The following is a 22,140-nucleotide window of genomic DNA, read 5'->3' as shown; positions in this document are numbered from 1 at the left end:
AACCCCCAGCGGTGAAGACCCAAATTCATATCCAGGCAGCCCCTTGACACTTGCCAATGAGCCCCAACTTGAAGCCAGGGCTGGGAGGCAGCTGTTCAAGGCCCCAAGAGGATGGTGGGTAGGCTTGGCTCTGAGTGGAATGTGCTGAAGCCGGATTGGAGAGTTCTCTGAAGCTCTGGAAAAGGTCTATTCTGGCCTGTTCTTGGAGATGCCACCCAGTCCTGTACCCAGGACACCTACTGGAACATGGACACATTTATTTCTCACTGTTGGTCCAGAGAAGGCCCAGGCCTAGGGTGTGACGCATGCTAAGGCTTACCCACTCATGCTAAGGCTTACCCACTCGGGGCTTTGCGTCACACGGCTTACACAGTGGAGTGTGCATCTTGCTTTGCAGTTCTGTGCAGCACCTTACAGCTTACGTCAGTGACCCCTGGCTGAAACAGGCTTGGAGTATGGGTAGTTCTGAGAGACTCCCCGGGTGGGAACAGGTATCTGGCACTCCCCTTCCTCGGGGTGGGATAAAACATCGTTCTCCCAGGCTGAACAATCACATGCAAAGCTGGAATGAACATTTTCCAAGTGGGCACAGCATGGCACCGTGCTGACTGCTCCTGGCACAGAGTGGCATGTCAGGCTGTCTGCTCAGAAGCGAGCTCTCTGCCATTCATCATTTTTCTCAGGTCTGGACCAGGGTGCTCCTGCTAAATCCAATTTTCAAGTGCTCAAGAGGGCTATGGTCTCTGGAGCATTCCTGGGGGAATGCAAAGCAGATGAAACTTACCCCCCTCCCGGCTCCTGTGTGTGTTAATGACCCCAACCTTAATAGCATAGTAAAATATTTATCTTATTTTTTCTCTAGCGAGCTGGCAATCAATTCCCAACTCTCTAGAAGCATTTAGAAATGCCAAAGTCCACTCAGCCATGCTAGATGGACCCAGTTAATGGGAAATGCAGGCCACTCACCTCTCTGGCTCCTCCACCCCCACCACTGAAGTGAGGGCCCTAAGAGCCCAGTCACTTATTCCTGAACAGAAGAAAGGGCTATGGACATTTTGTGGACTTTATCATTTCAATTGTTTTAGCTAACCGTCTCATTCAAGTTCCACACTCCCTGACCCTGAATAGTCTTGATTCATCTTTATTAAGCCCCTCAAACCCCTACTTGAAGAATGGAGCCACATATGTATAGAGGATGGGGCTAGAGCAGGGTAATCGAGGGCTGGAGAGATGGCTCAGTGGTTAAGAGCACTGACCTCTCTTCCAGAGGTCCTGAGTTCAAATCCCAGCAACCACATGGTGGCTCACAACCATCTGTAATGAGATCTGATGCCCTCTTCTGGTGTGTCTGAAGACAGTGACAGTGTACTTAAAATAAATAAATAAATCTTTAAAAATACAGGGTAATTCCCTCAGTGTCCTTAGGGAATGGTTCCAGAGTCCCAGGGAAACTCCCATCTATGGAAGCCTAGGTCTCTTAGTAAAACTGAACAGTGTTGGCATATAGAACACACACATATCCTCTGTAGGCACAGAATCATGTCTAGGAGATTTATATCTAACACAATAACGGTTAGGCAATCTACAATTAAATCTGTGAATCCACAGTTAAAAGGGAGGCCGAGGGGTAACTGTATTCATGACTTGACATTGTTTCTTGGAATTTTTAAAGTGGGGCTGTTGGAAAGAGGGACTTGTCGCAGGAAATTGGCAACCCCTATATTAGGGGTTTCAGGAATGACAGGACTCTAAAGACCCTCCTCCACTCTCCTCCAAAGGGTAGAAACTGGGAAAAGACCAGGCCACACTTGAGCCCGAGCCAGCTGGGAGGCAGGGGGTGGTTGACAAGGTGTAGGAAGGACTTCGTGGGTATCTGCTCATTGGTGGAGCCTCTGATTGTGTGTGGTCATATGAGAACAGTTCTGTCTTAAATCACAAGTAATTAGGTCTAGAAAACTTTGAAAAATGGCTACGTATAATTCACCTTTTCCAATTTCTACACTGCCACGGGGCATAACAGTGAAGGTGACTTGGAGCTGTCACAGGAAGACATAAGCAGCCATTTCTTTTCCGGCATGATGTCTGATTTGAATGGAATTGGCTTTAGCCCCAGTAAAATTGTCCCTATTGTATTAATGAGACATGTACCTTGTGCTCAAACTGCTGTGTGGATTTGGCATTGGATGTGGAACTGGAAATGAAGGCTGCGGGCCGTTAATGAGTTTCTTCTAGCTACTTCCAGATAGCCTGGCTCCCTAAAGACGTTGGCTCCCAAAAATGCTAGCTCCCTTCCAGGCGGCAGAGGGAGTGAAGCCGCCATCTTGTTTCTGTCTCCATCCGTGTTCAGCTTAGAGTGTGATCTATGTTACCTCAGCTCCAGTGTGGTGTTGCTTCGTGAGGACCATGAGGTAGGCCAATGAGTTCCTGCAGCACTGCAACACCACACGGAACCGAGAAGACAGCCAGACAACATCCCCTCACTAAGTGTAGAACAATTCCCCCCACCCCATAAGCCTGTATTAAAAACATCAGGAAGGTGGGTGTTAAGGGCTGGGGTCTGTGGGCGAGCTCAGCTCCCATAGAAGAACTCAAACCATAATCCACAGCCTGAAGATCTGAACTTCGGCTGTTTTGAACTATTCCTTACCAGAGATAACGTAAACAGTAACTGCATGTAAGCTCTTGACAACCGTATACAGATCAAGAAAAATAACAGAGAGTCATTTTATTGGCTGTCCACAGGAAGTTCATCACACAGGAGGCGAGGACTGCCCCATGGTGGCACAATACGACACCCATCTAAGCATTGACAGAAGGTTAAAATGTCTGTCCGGGGCAGGCTGGACCTCAGGTGCCCTCTGTGGCAGGGAATGCCCATCCAAATACAGTTAAGTCTAGTAAGTCACGGAGGACGGCATCGCCCGTCGGGCTTGGTCTGTCGCTGGAAAGTTTCACAAGATTAAAAAGAAGGAAAACAGAGAAGGCTTCTCTTCTGGAATATCACCGCTGTAACACAGACTAGTGCGGCATGCAATCCCATGTCTGGTCGGCTTTTCCCTTTGGTACTTTTGTTTCCTTTTGTTTTAATGAACAAATGGGACGGTGGGTCGATATCAATTAGTAGCGTGACATTAAGTCCAATCTCAGTCTGGCCACCACCAGTATCGAAAACTTTCCTCCTGTCTGTCCCAAGAGCAGCCGACAGAGGGCGCTGCATCCACGCAGCCTCTTTCAATTCCAGGCTCCTCCCGTTGAGGGTTTCCCCTTCCTTGGCCCACCCTGCAGATTCCAAACAAAAGGTCCGTTTGGCTATGTCCAGTAATTTGTTTTTATTTGTTTGTCACCTGGGGTCCCCAGGGCTGGCCATGCAGGTCACACGGAGCTGAGCTTTACCAAGCCCCTCACTGAGTCTTCGTGCAGGGAGTCCTGGCTGGCCAACCCCAGCATGTGCATGGTACGGCTGTGTGCCAGGGGGCTGCCTGCTCCCAGCATCCTTGGCGGTGAGGGTGCCTCGTCTGGCGTCAGAAACTGGTGGCCCCCATGCTCATCCTTCAGGGGCATAATGTCTGAGAGTGTGGCCTCCGTGGCAAGGTTGGGCATGGAGGAGGGTGGTGTGGGCTGGCCCAGCGTCAGGCTAGCACATGGGGTGCCCAGACCCGGCTTCCCAGGCATATGCAGCTCTTCGCTGGTGAGGCTGGGCTCGCTCTGAAGTAGGGGAGTGGCTGCGGCCTGCAAAACGAATTTGGTGCTCTGAATGCACTGGTCTTGGTCGCACTGGAGAACAGCAGCGGGGGCCAGCAAAGAAAAGGTAGAGAGGAGATGGAAAAAGGAGAGGGTGGGAGAGGGGAGGGTAGGTGAGGGAGAAGAGAAACCATTAGTATCTTGTCAGTAAGGCAGAGGCAAGAAGCAGACATCAGGAGAGACCCCAGCACATGACACATACCAGCTTGTGAGGCAGGAATAAAGTACTCTGGTGAGCAGGTACCACTGTGTTAGCTACGAGTTATAACCCCCAGGCTCTTCATTCCAGACTTCCAGGATGTCAATTATAGGCAGTCCCAGGAGAGGGTCACAGGATTTCCCTCCCATAGCAATAGAGGCCACAGCTTCTTGTAGGTTGAGAAATTTTGTTTTCGTGTATGTATTTGTATGTGATGTGCATGCAAGTATGTATGTATGTGTGCATGTAGTGTGTGTGTGTGTGTGTGTGTGTGTGTGTGTGTGTGTACATGCACGTGTACATATGGAGGTTGAAATCAGATGCTTTCCTCTATGGCTTATATACCGAGGCCAGGGTCTCTCACTTGAACCCAGTGATTTGGCTAGTCTGGCTTGCCAGCCTGTTCCAGAGACCTGTTTCTGTCTCCTGTGTGCTGTGACTACACATGGATCACGTCACCCGGCAGTGAGACATATTTTATTTCTAACTTATGAGACAGGGCTCCCCGTGGCGCTGCCAACCCTGGCTTTGAAGTGTTTAGAGCCTTCAGAACAACCAGAGACACTGCACAGAACGCGAGAATCCTGAACTCCATCCTGCCCAGAGCCATACTTTAGGGTCAGAAGCAGCTTTACATAGCAAGGAGGAGACACAAGTGTGGGTTTTGGGATCAAACTGCCCACTGGTGCCCTGTTCTGGGGGGGTGTGGGGGTGGTGTGAGCATGCTTCTCTTTACATAGGAAGTACCATAAGGCACACAGGGCTAGGGGTGGAGCTGCTCAAGATATCATACCTAGATGGATCTAGTGTTTTTGGAAGCAAACCAACCACGACTACCCATGATGTGTAATTATTGGTAAATATATTGGTAAATGTTGGCTTTACTTGGCTTAGTAGTCCCTGATGTTTAAGTCATTACCAAATGCATACTAATCCTGTTATTGTCAACAGGCACAACCAGATGTGCCTCTTGTCCTTGGCAGCCCAGAGGCAGCCCAGGAGAACACATACAAGGCAGCCATAATGGGAGCAGTGAGAGCAACTCTCTAAGGCTGCAAATCACTGTTTCATCCCCTGTTGTGTGTGCTCCCTTCCCAGGGCACGCCTTTCCCAAGTTCCCCACTCTGTCTAGGGGCCTAGATGGAAGGCGGAGGCTCCAGTGGGTTGGTAGCTTATTAGAAGTTTGAAGCCCTTGACTCCAGGCTGGAGCCCAACCCAGAAGGAAGCTCCAGCAGAGGATGCTAGCCTTGGGAATGGGAATCTTGTCTCACTCAGCCAATGGACTGTCAAAGAAACTCGGAGGTGGAGAGGAAGCCTGCGGGGAGAGTGAGGAGGAGGTGGACGGAATGGGGAGTTGCTGTTCAAAGGGATGAGAAGATTGCAAAAAGAACTTAGAATGGCTGTTGGTTAAACTCCAGCAGGTACTGATGCCTACATTGTCCAGTCTCCCAAATCATCCCCCCATCCCGAGCTATCAGGGGAGCACTAGAGAAGCACCCTGATCTTCCAGGCCCAGGCACCACTGTCTGCTTTGCATAGCGCACAAGCTTGGCCCTGATGGGGCAGCCTCACTGATTAAACACCTGCTTCCAGGATATCAGGGTCAGAGAGACACTGCTTTGTTCTGTGACAGTCACCACTTAAGATTCCTGCTGGCAGAGACACCCTGGCTCCTTGAATACCCCAGCTTCTGAGAGTCTGGCATGACACTATGGGTACCCTGCAAATGAACCTGAGACACGGGGCAGGCCGAAAGGCTCCAGCTGGGAAATCAGTGGCCTTTTCTGGATGACAGATTCTTGCTGTCATCCGGTACAGCTAGGGCTCCTGCTCATGTCCACACTGTCCCTTATCACTAAGGAAGGAGCAGACTGCCTGTCTCGGCTGATCTGAAGAAAATCCTTCATATTGGAAACTAACTGGAAAATTCTATCAGAGGGACCAGCCCAAGTCCTCTTACTGGTTCTTACAGACGCCCAGGAATAAGAAATGGATAGATTGTTGCTTGGGGGTATTTGAGAGCGTGAGGGGAATTGGAGCCCCTATACATTGTCCTTCCCTGTCCCCTTTTCTTACCTCACTACTTCTTGGTCTCTTTCTCCCTCTCATCTTTGCCTAGATTCCAACTCTTGTCCCTAACCCCTCTGAGTGCAGGGACAGCACATGCATCTACCACACCCTGTCATTCTAGAATCCCCTCCGTTGCCAGTCCATTCTCTTCCCCAGTCATTTCCCCATCTGAGCCTGGCAGCAGAGCCAATAGAACCTTCTTAAACAACATGGCTGCCAGTGTGTTAGTGTGGCTTCTGATATGTGTCGTAACAAACATCACTTTTATGACTTAAACAGCTAGCCAGGCCTGGAGGTGAGGAGGGGGCACCATGAAGCTCCAGGCCTCTTGCTGGCTTCCTTCCAGGGTCTTGATCTTTGCATATGAGTTTTTTCCCTCCCAGAAGCCCTCTGGGACAATGCAGCCCCCATACCCACGTCCCCTCCTGCAATTTGCCCTTTGGTGTTTTGCCATGCAAACTGGTGGCTTGCCAAAAGTGGAGCAAACGCAGCATCCATGTTACTGGCCGGGACTCTGTTGAAAATGCCTTATAGATTACTGTGGTGACACTGGGTGCCATCTGGACTGTGGGAAGGCTCAGCTGGTAAATGTTTGCTGTGCAAACACTAGGACCTGGGTATGATTCCCAAAATCCATGCTTAAAAAACAAGTCAGGCGTGGCAGCATACATCAGTGATTCCAATGCTGGCAAAGCAGACACAGGTGGATTCGTAGGGCTCGCTGGCCAGCCAGCCCAGGCCAGTGAGAGACTCTCTCAGAAAACAAGGTGGACAACACTGGCCAATCAACACGCAAGGCTGACTTCTGGTCTCCTCATTCATCTCCTCCCCAACTCAATTCACTCACACCTGCAAGCATACAGATATGTACACACACACACACACTCACACACACACACACACACACACACACACACACACACACACACACGACCCTCTGCATAAAGTCATCCAGAAGTCTTTCCAAGTGTCTATTTCAACCCTGACTTCTACGTACATTTGTTTCAACCCCTTAAAGGATGGGTAGCAGAGCTGTGAGTTTTCTCTGGTTGCCTCTGTTCAAATGGCTCATGAGCTGCCTCCACCCCTCCTAGGTTTATGAGCTTCCAGTGAGCATAGGTTTGAAACTATGAAGCTAAGGGCCGAGAAATCCTGCTGCCTCAGAAAACTGACTCGTGCAAATGGACTTCTGCAAGGCATTGCCTATATCTGTTCTACAGAATGGGGGACAGGGTTGGGCCTCGGTTTCAAAACACAGATTCTCTATCCTGGAATTTATAATTTCTGTACTATAAATATATAAATAGAGTCTGCAGTAAACATCTGCTTAGAACAATGGAATCAAATGAATCAGGATCATGCAGGGCTGTAATGGTACTTCACACACACACACACACACACACACACACACACACACACACCCCTTTTCAGGTCAAAAATTTTAAATATTTGTCATACTGTTCAAATTCCAAAGGGGATGATTGGATGAACTGTCAGTGGTCATGAATCCTATTGGAGAACATTACAGTTTGGAAAACGGCCGTGTTCTCAGGGTTGCTGTGGAGATGCCCAATAAAAACATCCTCGCACCCTTCAGCTTGTTTGACCTTTGCTTCTAATTTCTAGTTCTTCTTGTTGATTAGAAATGTTTTAAAAAGTTACTTTTATTTATGTGTGTGTTCATGCGCATGTTTATACATGTGTGCGTGGCTGTGTGTGCATATGTGCATGCGTGTGTGTGTGTGCGCACATGCATGTGGGTGTTAGAGGATAGTGTTTGGAAGATGTGCTCCCTTTCCACCCTGTGGGTTCTCAGGCTTAAACTCAAGTTGTTAGGCTTGGCTGTGAGTGGATTTAACCCTTAAGCTATCTCAAAGAGCCCATGCTTAAAGTTGTTTCTATGAATTTTCTTTCTGTTACTTACACTCTCTACCTGCTCTCCCTCCATATTTCTCTTCCGTACCTTTCCTTCCTACGTGCATTTCTGGTTGTTTTCTCTTTTGCTCTCATCTTCCATTCTCTCTTCTCGCCTGTCACTCTGCTTCACTTGCTTTTCATTTGAGGACTTTTTAACCTTCCACCAGTAGAGGGCAGTATCACCCTCTTTCTCTGAACTAGGTGGTCCTGCTTCTAAAGTATACTGGAATTTATCTCCCTTGTTATGCAATCTTGGGAGGAAAAGGCTAAGCACCCATTTAGGATGGTGATGGTTCATGCACACAGGAATTCCACACGGAAGAAATCAACACTTTTCATTTTCAAAACAATCCTTTCAAAGGGATGGGGGCACACTAATCAAACAGTGAGTCTGTTATATAAAATGGGGTTTTGTTGTTTTGATTTTAGATTAAAAATTTATCAAATATTGAATGGGGCCAGAGTAGAAACTAGCTCTGTATGAATGTTTACCATTTTGTGTCTTGAGTGCCGGGACTTTTGCTCTGAGTTATAGCCCATGTTTAAACGGTAAAGAAATTTATGGTTTCAGATGTCCTAATGCACACAATAGTTAAGTATTTAGTGCTTCTGTCTGAAAACACCATGGAGGGCCATGGAGCTCGCTCAGTGGGTAGAGGTGTTAGCCGTCAAGTCTGAAGACCTGAGTTCCCTCTCCAGTCTCACATGACAGGAGGGAGCTGACTCCCAGAGATGCCCTTGGACTTCCACCCATGTACCACTGAATGCATGAGTGGACACGTGGACACACACACACACACACACACACACACACACACACACACACACAGAGTCATACACTCTCACACACACTATGTAAATGTCAGTAAATGTAAAACAGAGAAAACCTTTTTTAAAAAGCCATAAAATCTCTAAACATCAAAGAGACCATTTACTTTTAGTTTCCGAAGAGTTGGGGGGGGGGTAAAACTTGAGAAACGTTCTACTCTGGTTGATGCCTGCAGGATCTGAAAGTCCGAGTTTCTGAGAAGCTAGGAATTTTCAGGGCAGTCTGTAGAGGCATTTACAATGGCTTAGATTCCTCGTGGCTCTTGCTCCAATTCTGTCAAAAGGACTCAAGCTGGGCAGAGCTTATTCCTGCTCAGCTGTAAGGCTCTGTCTCTGCTCCTACGGGCACTGATGGGGACACACTGATAGACAGAAGACCACCCCACCTTCCAGAGTCGGCCTGAAATACAGATTTAGGTTAAGAGGCTTGATCTAGCCTTTTCAGGTTCTATGAGGAGACCTCATTTAACAGTGAGACGGTTGCTGCCATCTTACTTGATATCAGATTATTAGTTTCCCATTCTGCTGAATCAATTTTAAAAGAGGAAAGATTTATTGGGGTTTACAGCTTTAGCCCATGGTCACATGGCCTTGTGGCTCTGGACCTGCAGAGGTACAGTATGTTATGGGGGTGGGGTGGGGGGAGATACAGCAGGCGGAGAAGGCCTATTTACCTCATGACAGGCAGAATGCAAACAGAGTAAGGGACTGGCTTCCCAAGCTCCCTGTCCAGAGCGCACTCTCAATGACCGTTCTCCAACTAGACACTTCCTCTTTAAGATTCCATCCCCTCCCAACAGGTGGAACTTTGGACATTTCAGATGTGAACTCTAATGGGGAAGATATCGTATATTAAGTAATACCAAGCTATTTTTAAAAATCCCCCAAATATGCACTGTGTTATCTTTACCTTTAACAAATGTCCCCAAAAGGTCTTTGTAGTTACAACCTCCAAATATAAATATGTATTCTACCCAGAACGTCAGTTATTTGCTGATCCAATATTCACCCATCCTTCCTGACATGGATGGTAGCTGGATGTCACCTTTGTGTGCATGCGCACTGTGATAGAAAGAATGCCAATGCTGGACAAAGCTGTGAGCCAATGAGGACAGGGAACTTAAGATTTGAGCCTCAGCTGGCACTGGGGTAGCCTGCACAGGATCACAGTGTGGCTCCTCAGAATTTCCTCAGAGTTCAACAGACACCGCTGTGCGTGCAATTACTTGCACCACTTGAAGCTACAGAGGCCAATGTTATCACTGCTTTAATGTCTCCTCTGAACTGTGTAATGGCGGGATGATCACTTGGATGCCAAATACGCGCCACCATCTCTGACTTGTGGGAGATGCTAAGTTTTTTTTTTTTTGTTGTTGTTTTTTTTTTGTTTTTTTTTAATTTAGAGAATACTTTATTAGTTTTTGTAATCAAACCCACGTAGATAAGACCTTACATATTTAATACAGTGTGTTACTCCTGTACAAATGGAAAAAACTTAAGTTCAACATTTCTAGACCAATATGGCTGTTAATTTCTGTACAGTGCCAACTCAACACAGTAAACGGGGATACTTTTTTCCAAAGTTGACAGCACAGCTAAAATTTCAAAAAATTCAAATTATATATCTGTATATATATTTATATTTATATAAAAAGGCCAATAATAGCAGTGTGTTATGCATCAACAGCAGCAACAGCTTTTCCAGGTTCTGCAGTCATCTGAACAAAACTGTAGAGACATCCAGCACACTCCATTAAAAAAAAAAAGTAAAAAAACAAAACCCGAGAAAACAGCACAGTTCTGTTACTCTTGTGGTACCTGGCACCATTTTTTTTTTAAATTAGCTTCTCAATCATCATCTGGAAAGAAAACATTCTGAGCAACATCATTAAAAACAGCTCTGATAAAGCACGGTCACTACTACGTATCATAAAGCAGGTACAAGCTATTATACATCCACAGAGATATGATACAGTACTGTCCTACATCTATAATACTAGAGGATACAATTTAAAAGGCATTATTTGAGACTTGATTCTACTTTTCCAGCAGAGGGCCCAAAGGCTGGTGTGACACAGCTTTGTAAAGAAACATACTCTAGACAGGATTTCCTTTCACTAGTGGCACAGTTCTAAGGATTCATTCTCTCCATGAATGTCAGCTAAAACCGTTATTAAAAAAAAGAAATATCCCTAGAACAAAACCGTATAACCACCGGATTCACATGAAGATGACCTAGTGGAGACAAGCTGGACCTCACCTTACCAACAAGCTATCAAATCTGTTATGTTTAAACAGTGAGACCTCCAAGGAAGGAGATGCCAAGTAGTGCTTCAAAGCTTCGGACCACAATCAAACACAGCATCCTTTTCAACAGAAGCAGAAGCTCATCTGAATATGCTCAAGGATGCTGACATCAACATTTAATCATCTCCTCACTCATCCAGGAAGAAGGGGAGATCAGTTACTACTGTACTTTATTGTGTTCAACCAAATCACCATGTTACAAAAATAGCAAGCTGCCATAATAAAAAATAAGGCTCCTCTATCCAGCACCAGATAGCATCATTTTACTTTCAAGCCTAGAAATTGCACACTTGTATATAAACCAACCGAAGATGAGGATTGAAAGTTCATCTTGGTGGATTTTTCCTTTGATGAATATGAAGTGTCCTTCCTTATCTTTTTTGATGACTTATTTGAAAATTGATTTTATTTGATATTAGAATGGCTACTCCAGCTTGCTTCTTCTGACCATTTGCTTGGAAAGTTGTTTTCCAGCCTTTCACTCTGAGGTAGTGTCTGTCTTTGTCTCTGAGGTGTGTTTCCTGTAGGCAGCAAAATGCAGGGTCCTCGTTGCGTATCTAGTTTGTTAATCTATGTCTTTTTATTGGGGAGTTGAGGCCATTGATGTTGAGAGATATTAAGGAATAGTGATTATTGCTTACTGTTATATTCATATTTGGATGTGAGGTTATGTTTGTGTGCTTTTCTTCTCTTTGTTTTGTTGCCAAGATGATTAGTTTCTTGCTTCTTCTAGGGTATAGCTTGCCTCCTTATGTTGGGCTTTACCCTTTATTATCCTTTGTAGTGCTGGATTTGTAGAAAGATATTGTGTAAATTTAGTTTTGTCATGGAATATCTTGGTTTCTCCATCTATGTTAATTGAGAGTTTTGCAGGATACAGTAAACTGGGCTGGCATTTGTGTTCTCTTAGGGTCTGTATGACATCAGTCCAGGATCTTCTGGCCTTCATAGTTTCTGGCGAGAAGTCTGGTGTGATTCTGATAGGTCTGCCTTTATATGTTACTTGACCTTTTTCCCTTACTGCTTTTAATATTCTTTCTTTATTTTGTGCGTTTGGTGTTTTGACAATTATGTGACGGGAGGTGTTTCTTTTCTGGTCCAATCTATTTGGAGTTCTGTAGGCTTCTTGTATGCCTATGGGTATCTCTTTTTTTAGGCTAGGGAAGTTTTCTTCTATGATTTTGTTGAAGATATTTACTGGTCCTTTGAGCTGGGAGTCTTCACTCTCTTCTATACCTATTATCCTTAGGTTTGATCTTCTCATTGAGTCCTGGATTTCCTGTATGTTTTGGACCAGTAGCTTTTTCTGCTTTACATTATCTTTGACAGTTGAGTCAATGATTTCTATGGAATCTTCTGCTCCCGAGATTCTCTCTTCCATCTCTTGTATTCTGTTGGTGAAGCTTGTATCTACAGCTCCTTGTCTTTTCTTTTGATTTTCAATGTCCAGGGTTGTTTCCATGTGTTCTTTCTTGATTGCTTCTATTTCCATTTTTAATTCCTTCAACTGTTTGATTGTGTTTTCCTGGAATTCTTTCAGGGATTTTTGCGATTCCTCTCTGTAGGCTTCTACTTGTTCTCTAAGGGAGTTCTTTATGTCTTTCTTGAAGTCCTCCAGCATCATGATCAAATATGATTTTGAAACTAGATCTTGCTTTTCTGGTGTGTTTGGATATTCCGTGTTTGCTTTGGTGGGAGAATTGGGCTCCGATGATGCCATGTAGTCTTGGTTTCTGTTGCTTGGGTTCCTGCGCTTGCCTCTCGCCATCAGATTATCTCTAGTGTTACTTTGTTCTGCTATTTCTGACCGTGGCTAGACTGTCCTATAAGCCTGTGTGTCAGGAGTGCTGTAGACCTGTTTTCCTGTTTTCTTTCAGCCAGTTATGGGGACAGAGTGTTCTGCTTTCGGGCGTGTAGTTTTTCCTCTCTACAGGTCTTCAGCTGTTCCTGTGGGCCTGTGTCTTGAGTTCACCAGGCAGGTTTCTTGCAGGGGAAAAGTTGGTCCTACCTGCTGTTCCAAGGCTCAAGTTTGCTCGTGGGGTACTGCCTAAGTCCTCTCCGCTGTGGCAGCAACCGGGAAGATCTGCGCCGCTCTTTCCGGGAGCCTCTGTGCACCAGGGTTCCAGATGACGTTTGGTGTTTTCCTCTGGCGTCTGGATGTGCACAGAGTGCAGTCTCTTCTGGTTTCCCAGGCGTGTCTGCCTCTCTGAAGGTTTAGCTCTCCCTCCCACGGGATTTGGGTGCAGAGAACTGTTTATCCGGTCTGTTTCCTTCAGGTTCCGGCGGTGTCTCAGGCGCAGGGGTCCTGCCGCTCCTGGGCCCTCCCCTACAGGAACCCAGAGGCCTTATCCAGTTGCCTCTTGGGCCAGGGATGTGGGCAGGGGTGGGCAGTGTTGGTGGTCTCCTCCGCTCTGCAGCCTCAGGAGTGCCCACCTGATCAGGCGGTGAGGTCTCTCTCCCAGGGGTTTGGGGGCAGAGAGCTGCTGCGGGCCGGGATCCGCGGGTGTGGGACTTCCCGGGAGATGCTAAGTTATTGGTGACTTTCCTCAGGTCTGAGAGTAAACAGACCTCCTGGGGATGTAGACACCACTTCCCTACTGCTATCCATCCATTCTTCCTGATACAGAGTATCGGAGTGCTGACGGGAAACTTTCTGATACAGAGTATCTGAGTGCTCCTGAGAGGCTTTCAAGTGGGCAGTATCTACTCGCTAAAACACTGCCCACTTCTCTAGGTGCACTTTCCCCACTGCAGAGGAAATGCTTTCTTGATCAGGATACCAGTTCTACCTGGGAACAAATTTGACTAAAGATTCCCTTTTCCTTCCTTGGATGCGTCTCCTTTAAGGTTATAGGCACTGGGAATGATTTTGGTCACAGCGACTGTGGTGATTTGAATGTGACATGTATCCCAGAGCCAAGGGGTTTTGAACACTTGACTTCCAGTTGGTGGCAATGTTGTGGAAGCTTTAGCAAGGGGAGGCTTGCTGGAGGAAGTGCACCCCTAGGGGCGGGCTCTGAGAGTTTATGGCCTCTTTCCACTTCTATTTTGCTTTCTTAGCTCTCTGTTCTGGCTTCCTGCTGCTCTATCTCCCCACCATTATGGACTCTCCCTCCAGAACCACAAGCCCAAATAAACCCTTCCTTCTATAAGGTGGTTTTGGTCATGGTATTTTATCACAGCAACAGAAAAGTAACAAATACAGAGATGATCTCATAGGTCAAATTCAGCACTGAGTACTGGGAGAGTAGGTAGTGAAAACATATCTCTGGGCATGTGGGAGCATCTGCTCTCTTGTGTCCTTGACTCATAGGAGACAAGACTCCTACTCCCAGGAGCAGACAAGTATTGGGTTGGTATATGCTCTGAATATGAAAAGGACAAGAATAACAGACACACATGGTACCAAGTGTTGTAAGCAGACTATTCACGATAGTAAATTCTAAGGAAGAGAGGCACACAGGATGACTTCTAGCATTTGACCACAGCATGGTAACTCTGCTGGGGGAAAAAAGTTAGGGTCAGGTGTGAGGATGCTAGTGGCTGGATCTCCAAGGTCAGAACACTGGAGGATGCTGTGCAGAGAAGGACACAGAGGGTCTCCCGTAACTCTTAGCACTGGGATGAGATGGCTATGAACTCTATCAGGACCTACAAGTCAACAGTCACAGTGAGGTCAAGAGTTGAACAGGGGTGATACAGAATGAAACAGATGTTGATTTGGTCTCACTGACACCCTCCACCACTATCCTAGCATCTAGCAGAGTCCCCAGCAGGGTGATGCCTCAGGAATAAGAACTATGTCCTAAGGTAAGAAACTAGACCAATGCTAGCCGAGCTGAAAACCAAACTCTGACAAGATCTTCACAGCAGACATTGTTTTCAGGGGCCTAAGAAGTCTAGCAGATTTCCTACAGTCCTACCCTAACCGGAAAAGATCCCAGCCCAGAGCAATCTATGGTGGTTAATCATCAGCTGAATCGCTGGCCGAAATGGGGATGGCCACTCTTCAAAGGAAGGTCACAAAATGTAAAATTGACACTAGACCATCTATAATGTGCACTGTCCAATAAAGTGTCAATAGACACACAAAGACATGAAAAATGTGACAGAATGCTATTCTCCTTCACCCTGGGTCTTTCTTCAACAACAAGAAGATAACCCCCAACAGTATGCCCGGCAGCTAACTTAGTCTAAATAACCCTACATAACCATGTGCTTGCGCCTGGAAGCTGCTCTCCTAGGGAATTCCAGATGCAGTCAACCTGGAGTCACACAACCATCACAGACAGATGTATTGATTAAGGTGGGAGGGACCGTAGACAGGTCGCACGTTCAGTTTTGTGACTGTGTCAAGAGAAACGTATTCTGAAGAGAAAGCTCGTGGGTTGGGACTACCTCAGCCTTGGGAGGAGCCTTCAGGCTGCTGCTCTCTGTAAAAACACATATAGGGGTTGAGGGGTTAGGGAGAGCAGCTTTTCATGGAGTCAGATTGCCAAGGAAGACGCCTCAGCTCGGCCCTGAATTTGTCTCTTCAATGGGACAATTAGCTTGCTTTCACTTGGTCTCATTAATGCCTCACCTTTGAGATAAAATGAGATGTAAACACAGGCAAAGCATAGTGTCAGACATGCAGTAATCAATCTCAACCTTGGTCCTTCTCCCTCTCTTAACCAACACTATTCATACCAACTATTAGAGACTTGTAAATACTGGGGCTGGAACACTGGGAAAACACAATTACTATTACTGTGGTTATATTACTGCTATTAAAACTGAAATTCTGTGTGTGGGTTGGTGGGGTGGGTATGGCTATATGTGTCAGTGCTGAAGCCAGAGGAAGACGCTGGGTGTCCTGGTCTGCCACTCCTTGCCTTATCCCTTTGAGACAGGGTCTGTCACTGAAGCTGGAAGTTGGCTGGTGGCCAGCAAGCTTTAGCAATCCTCCTGCCTCCACCATACAGTACCATGGTGATAGACGTGTGTGCGCGCCATGCTTGACTTTTAACGAGTGTGCTGGGATTCTAGCTCAGCCTCTCATGCTTGTGAAGCCACCACTCTAACTCACTGAGCTATCTTTCTAGCCCTCCCAGTTGTGACATGACCTCATGTAGTCCGAGCTGACTGACCAGCCTCATAGCCAGCCAAGGATGACCTTGAACTCCTAATCCTCCTGTCTCTGCTTCCCAAGTGATGAAATCAGAGACATGAGCTACATACCTATTCTGAAATGCTTTCTTAATCTAAGGAGAATATTAATTCATTGGAATTCATATATCCCCGAAATTTGACTTAAATTCTCCTTTAGGGTATGAATGACTGGTGACAAATCTCTACCAATAGTAGGTTTTCATAGGGGAGGGAACATGATGGGAACTGTAAGGACTGTGGGAAAAAGTCAAGAAAGCATCAACTTTCCATGCTTCTGCCCTGGGGTGTAACATACCACAGAGTTCAGAGTAGGGACCCAGGTCCAGTTGAGTTTCCCTAAGCTCCGTATACCCCAGGTTCCTTAATCTGTAAAATGGAGGCGATGTGAGTGCCCATCTCCTGGGGTCATCGTGGAGGTCACAGGGGTCATCCATGGCAGAGTTCAGGGCAGGTTACAGCTGCTATGGTATGGAAATGGTAAACACACGAGACGTAGGTAGGCATGAATGAAAAGAGAGGGGGGTGGTTGAGAGCTCAGCTTAGTGGCAACCTTGTCACACAGCTGGACGCTCTGGCCTCAGTCCAACTAGCTTGGCACTTGTAGCATAGGGCATGAAGATGTGTTCTAAGTGCTTGCCTGGATGGTGTGTTGGGTAGTTTTTTTTGTTTTGTTTTTGTTTGTTTGTTCATTCATTTGTCACACCATGGATGGTGCCATCCCTGGGCTGGTGGCCCTCAGTTCTATAATCAGGCAGGCCAAGCAAACCATGGGGAGCAAGCCAGCCTCCGGCAGCATTCCTCCACAACTTCTGCTTCAGTTCTTGCTTAAAGCTCCTGCTTTGGTTTCCCTCCGTGGACCGTGTGTGTAATTCAGAGTATGTAAGCCAAACAAACCCTTTCCTCACTAAGTCACCTTTTTGGTCTTTAATCACAGCAGTAAGAGAAACAAAATGAAGACAGATGGCTGATAAGCAGAGTGTGGCAGTATGGTGACAGAACAGGATGAGCCGAGGTAGCATCTATACTGGAGGGACCCTGAAGGAAGGCTGGCATTGAGCTGTCCTTGGTCAATCATTACTTGGAGCACTCAGCCCTCCCCAGCCTGGCATCTGTAGGGTGAGGATTCTCATCTTCCACAAGCTCAGGCACTGGGCATTTTTCTCTTGGATTGAGGAGGATGGGAATCTGAATGAAGCCCATCCTGAGGGTCTCCTTCTGACCTCTGGTTTCATGCAGAGCAGCCTTACCCCAAGACTGGCTAATACTCTCAGCAGTGGGCAGGAGTCTTGGGACATTCTGGCAGCTTCAAGCCCGGAGCCACCCTGAGATCCTCAGAGCAGAGGCAGCTTGAGGCAGAAATGACATGGGACTCCCAGTGAGCTAGACCTTCAGATTTATCTGCTGTGTGAGCCACTTGGCTTACATGCAGAAATGATTTCTTTGCAGTCATACTCGTGCTCAGAAATTCTTAGGAAATAAGCAAAAGTCCATACAAATAATTTATAAAATCTGATTAATTTTTCATGAGTGCTAAATTTCATGATTAACGAAGCCGGCATGTTCAGGGACTCACAGAGACTAGATATTTGTTAATTTTGATCCCAAATTTCTCATTCATCAGAACTTGCATGTTTTTCCAGGTCGGGATGTTCTTTTTCTTTTTCCTTTGTGGTCATCCAGGAAAGTATGTGGCACTTATCACAGCTTCCTGTGGATTAAATGCTCTCTTGGCTCATGGACGAATGATCTTAACAAAGCCATCACACTTCAAGGAGTAACACTGTTGTGTACTGCCATAAAGACTTCTGTCTAGCTCCTGGTCTCACATTCAGGGTGGGTGGAGAGCTTTTCTTACAGGTGTGGCTAAAAGTGGAGAACAGGGGGTTGGGATTGGACAGCAGTAGCCGACTGATATATGATGAAGGACCTTCCCCTCCTCTGTGGGTGAAACACTGGGAGGGATAAGTTCACCTACACTGAAGTTTAAATAGTACTCAATATGTGCTGGCAATCAATACCTACTATGTGCTTACCATAGAATGATAGACAGATGAAGTAGACAGGCTCTCTGCCAATCCTCAGCACAGTCCAGGGGCAAATATAACATACTTCCCCATTTTACAGCTTCAGAACTGAAGGCTCTTGGCGGTAGTGTGACTTATCTAGGACCTTCCAGTCCCAAAGCTCTGAGCTGGTTCAGACCCCACACGCTGCTGTACTGCACATGAATGCCTGTCTATTGCAAAAGCCTTCTTTCCCTTTGATTATTTTTGAGAATTACTCTCCCCTGCTGCCCTTACGAGAATCCACTTAGACCAGGAGACTGGACTGACAGACAGAATCGGGGCTAGAGAGACAGTTGGGAGAATAGAATAAACGTTGATTCAAAAACCTGGTAGTGTGCGTAGATCGGTGTAGCACAGAGAAAAACACGTCTGAGTTTTAGTTCATTGTTCAATGCTGTAGCACAGAGCCCATCTTGGGTAAGTGGTAAGGTTTATCCACATCTCTACTAATTCATCGTGAATTTCTACCAACCACATTTCTTCATGCACTGGGGGAAACCTTTCCTGAGCTTTCTCTCCAGGTACACACCCTCCATGTATTATGGGGACCCGAATTCCATGTGTCCAAACTGGCTCCCCCTCACCACAACTCTCTCAGAGCTGCTGTCAGTGGGTTGAATGACCAACTTACTCAGCAAAAGGCTGCCTCCAGGTTCTCCTGCTGAGACAATATCATTTTACTTCTCAAATTCTGCCTCTTTGCTGACCCTGCCTCTGCTGCTCTGGTCAGCTCTGAGGTCACCTGGACTTGTACCGTGTCTTTTCTGCTTGCCCTGGCTCTGATGTCAGCCTCCCTCCCCTCTGTAATATGATGGTGATATGGCCTCCTGTGATATGACTGCCCTCATTTACTCCAGATGGCAATCTGAAGGCATCACTTGATGGATTGTAGTTTCACAGCACCCCACTGCCCCAGGCTATCTAGAGAACAGAATCTAAGCTGGCAGAACCCTGCCCCTCCCCCTTGGTTCCCACCACACTCTGACATCATCTTTCTGCTCTTATAGCTTTAGTATCTACAATAGTCCTTGCTCCCTGCAAACCCAGTTGGGTCACCCAACATAAGCGTCCACTCTGTCCAGACATCCCTTTCACTGCAGTCTGAATGTTGAATGTTCCCCAAAAGTCCATATGTTAGAACTGGCCCCCAGGATTCCACGACTGGGAAGTGGTGGGGTTTTTAGGGCTGGGGCATCTTTAGGTCACTGGAGGTGTGGCCTAAAAGGGGACCATGAGATCCCAGCCTCTTCTCTTTTGCTTCCCCAGCATGAAGTGAGTGAGCCCTTAGCTCTACTCTATGCTCCCTACCACTGCTCTCGGGCTCCAATGCCAGAGATCTAAAAGCAAAATGTCTACAGCTCACATACTGAAACCTTTAAAACTGTAAACCAAGACAAACCTTTGCTTTCTAATTTCCTGTCACCTGTCGTTTACTATTTAGCCCACATGTCCACTCCTCCAGGAAGCTTTTCCTAAAACCTTGATTTTTTTTTTTTGAGGTCCTCTACCACCCACCCTTGCTTAGTTTATTCTAGCACATTCTGCTGAAAACCTCCATATGTTGCAAATTTTTCAAGGTAATAGATTCTTGTTCCAGAATAAAACCAGACAAAATAGCCTCAAATTGTTCTATGTAACCCAAACTTTTGGAGAGCATTAAGCCACAGTGATGGCTTTCAATCTTGGTTGCTTTTTAAAACCACTGCTGGAGAAGACATATGTGTTATACAGGAGAATAGTGACTGCCAATCTCACCTACTCTGAACTCTGTGAGTGACAGTGGTGATGGCCTGTAAGATACGGCCACCAGTGCATATAGTGACACAAATGTCATGTGGGTAAGCAACCCCTTTGTGATTTTATTTAAGGCTGACTTCATGAGATGAAACCCGCACTTGATCCTCAATGAATCCAACAACTGAGAGAGATTAAGTCATGGGCCCAGGGGAAAACCTGTTGCTGTTGTTCTGCTAAATGAACAGAGAGGTAAAGCCACTCCCAATGGCATCATGCTGTGCCCATAGACCAGTGACTCACCCAACCCCCAGCAGTGATTGACACCGAGACTCCCAACTCTATAATATGCAGAATGAGAGACTTCCTCAAGGCTCTGCATCTATGCAGAAGAGGAGGCAAAAAGACTGTGAGAGCCAAGAGAGACTTCAAGGAAACTGTTTTCCAGGCCCTAGATATACGAACTCATGAAGACCGTGACAATGTGCACAAGACCCACACAGACAATTGCCAGACAAAATCTCAGTACAGAGAGGACCAAGTAGGGGATGCAGTTCAATCTCTAGCCAGAGATCTATCTGCTGGAAAGGTAAAATCAGTTTCCTTCAATGACCCTGGGCATATCAATCATATTCCAGGGCAGACCCCATGGTCAGGAGCAGTTAACTAACACAAAACAGACTCCATGTTGTGTGTGTGCATGTTGTTTAGGGGTCTTCTTTTTATTTCCTTTCTTTTTTTTCTTTTTGAGAACGTGAAGAGAGGTGGGTAAAGAGATTGGGGGAGGATCTTGGAGAAGTTGGGGAGGGGAAAGAATATGATAAAGATAAACATAAATCATATGAAATATTAAAAATTAAAGATAAGAAGCAGTCACCTCAGGGGCCTTAACAATCCCCAAGTGTGGACCTTCCCCTGGGAGTCTGAGTAACTGGGAATCTGGTGAGCTTCCAGGCTGATGGAGTGACATTGGATCAGACAAAAAAGTGTCACTGGCTGAAATTGAGGACATGCCCCTCCCCCCAGAGTCATATAATACAGCAAGGACTGGCCTTGAACTCATGACCTTCCTGCCTCGTACTTCTGAGTGTCAAGACCATGTCTCCCTCAGCCAAAGCCACCCCTACCCCCTGTAGCGGCAGGGATTGATCCCAGGGTCCCATGTGCTCTCAGCAAGCATTTGTGTGTGAGTAGCCCTGTGCCTTGCATCTAGGCAGAGTGATGGCTAATGTGACTGTCAGCTTGACTGGATGTAGAAGCACCCATGAGACTTGTGTGTCTGTGAATGTCTCCAGAACATTCACATAGAGAGAGAGGCCTACCCAGAATGTGGGCAGCACAAAACACAGACTTGGCGTTAGGGGAAGGTCTGGACGGGAGAGAAGAAAGAAAGAGAAAGCCATCAGAGGATTGGTATTCTCCAGGATATGAGCTACCTGTTCCGCACACCTTTCCCACCAGGATGGAATGAACTTTCTGACACCAGGAGCAAAAGAACAATTCCTCCCTTAAGTGATTTCTGCCAACTGTTTTGGCTACAGCGTCAGAAAGTAACAGACACAAGCAAGTTACCCAAGATTTGAGACCTCAGTTTAGTTCTCTGTAAAACGGTACCTTAGTTACCTTTCTATTGCTGTGCTAAAACACCCTGGCCAAAGTGATTTATAGAAAGAAGGTTCTATTTTGGTCTAGGGTTCATAATGATAGGACAGAGGCAGTAGGTGGGCATGGCGGCAGGAGGGAGAGGGGAAGTGGGAGGGGGAGAGATAGGGAGATAGGGAAGGCGGGGGGAGAGAACCCACACACTGAGGATGCTGTGTCTCTAAGCCCATCCCAGATGACATACTCCAGCAAGGCCACCCCTCCTAGACCTCCCCAAACAGTTCCACCAATTGGGGGGCAAGTGTTCAAATGCATGATCCTATGGGGAACATTCTCGTCAAATCACCACAAGTGGGGATACCTTCTAAGTTGTAATGAGCATGGAACGAGTTGGTCCTTCCAAAAACAACACTTAGAAGTTATTGAGGGAGGGGGAGGGGGAGGGGAAGGGAGAGAGGGAGAGAAAAGAGGAGAGGAGAGGAGAGGAGAGGAGAGAGGAGAGGAGAGGAGAGGAGAGGAGAGGAG

The 22,140-nt window shown here is 46.6% G+C and overlaps 1 protein-coding gene across 10 annotated transcripts in view; it reads right to left on the bottom strand.

The window, feature by feature from the left end:
* Zdhhc14 (zinc finger DHHC-type palmitoyltransferase 14) overlaps window positions 1–22,140 on the bottom strand; it is a 272,342-nt gene that overhangs the window by 7,881 nt on the left and 242,321 nt on the right. For 5 of the 10 annotated variants that reach the window (NM_001039343.1, XM_039086804.2, XM_039086807.2 and 2 more), the window contains one exon: window positions 2,695–3,774. The exons of 4 other annotated variants lie outside the window; for them this stretch is intronic. In NM_001039343.1, the coding sequence (NP_001034432.1) occupies window positions 3,373–3,774 (402 nt within the window). In that variant the 3' untranslated portion in view covers window positions 2,695–3,372. Of the gene's footprint in view, window positions 1–2,694; window positions 3,775–22,140 lie in introns of those variants that run through there. One more of the 10 variants, XM_006227884.5, reaches the window with a different exon arrangement.

This window comes from Rattus norvegicus, chromosome 1, assembly GCF_036323735.1.
Source record: "Rattus norvegicus strain BN/NHsdMcwi chromosome 1, GRCr8, whole genome shotgun sequence".
Lineage (NCBI taxonomy): Eukaryota > Metazoa > Chordata > Mammalia > Rodentia > Muridae > Rattus > Rattus norvegicus.
This window is presented reverse-complemented; position numbering and strand designations above follow the sequence as displayed.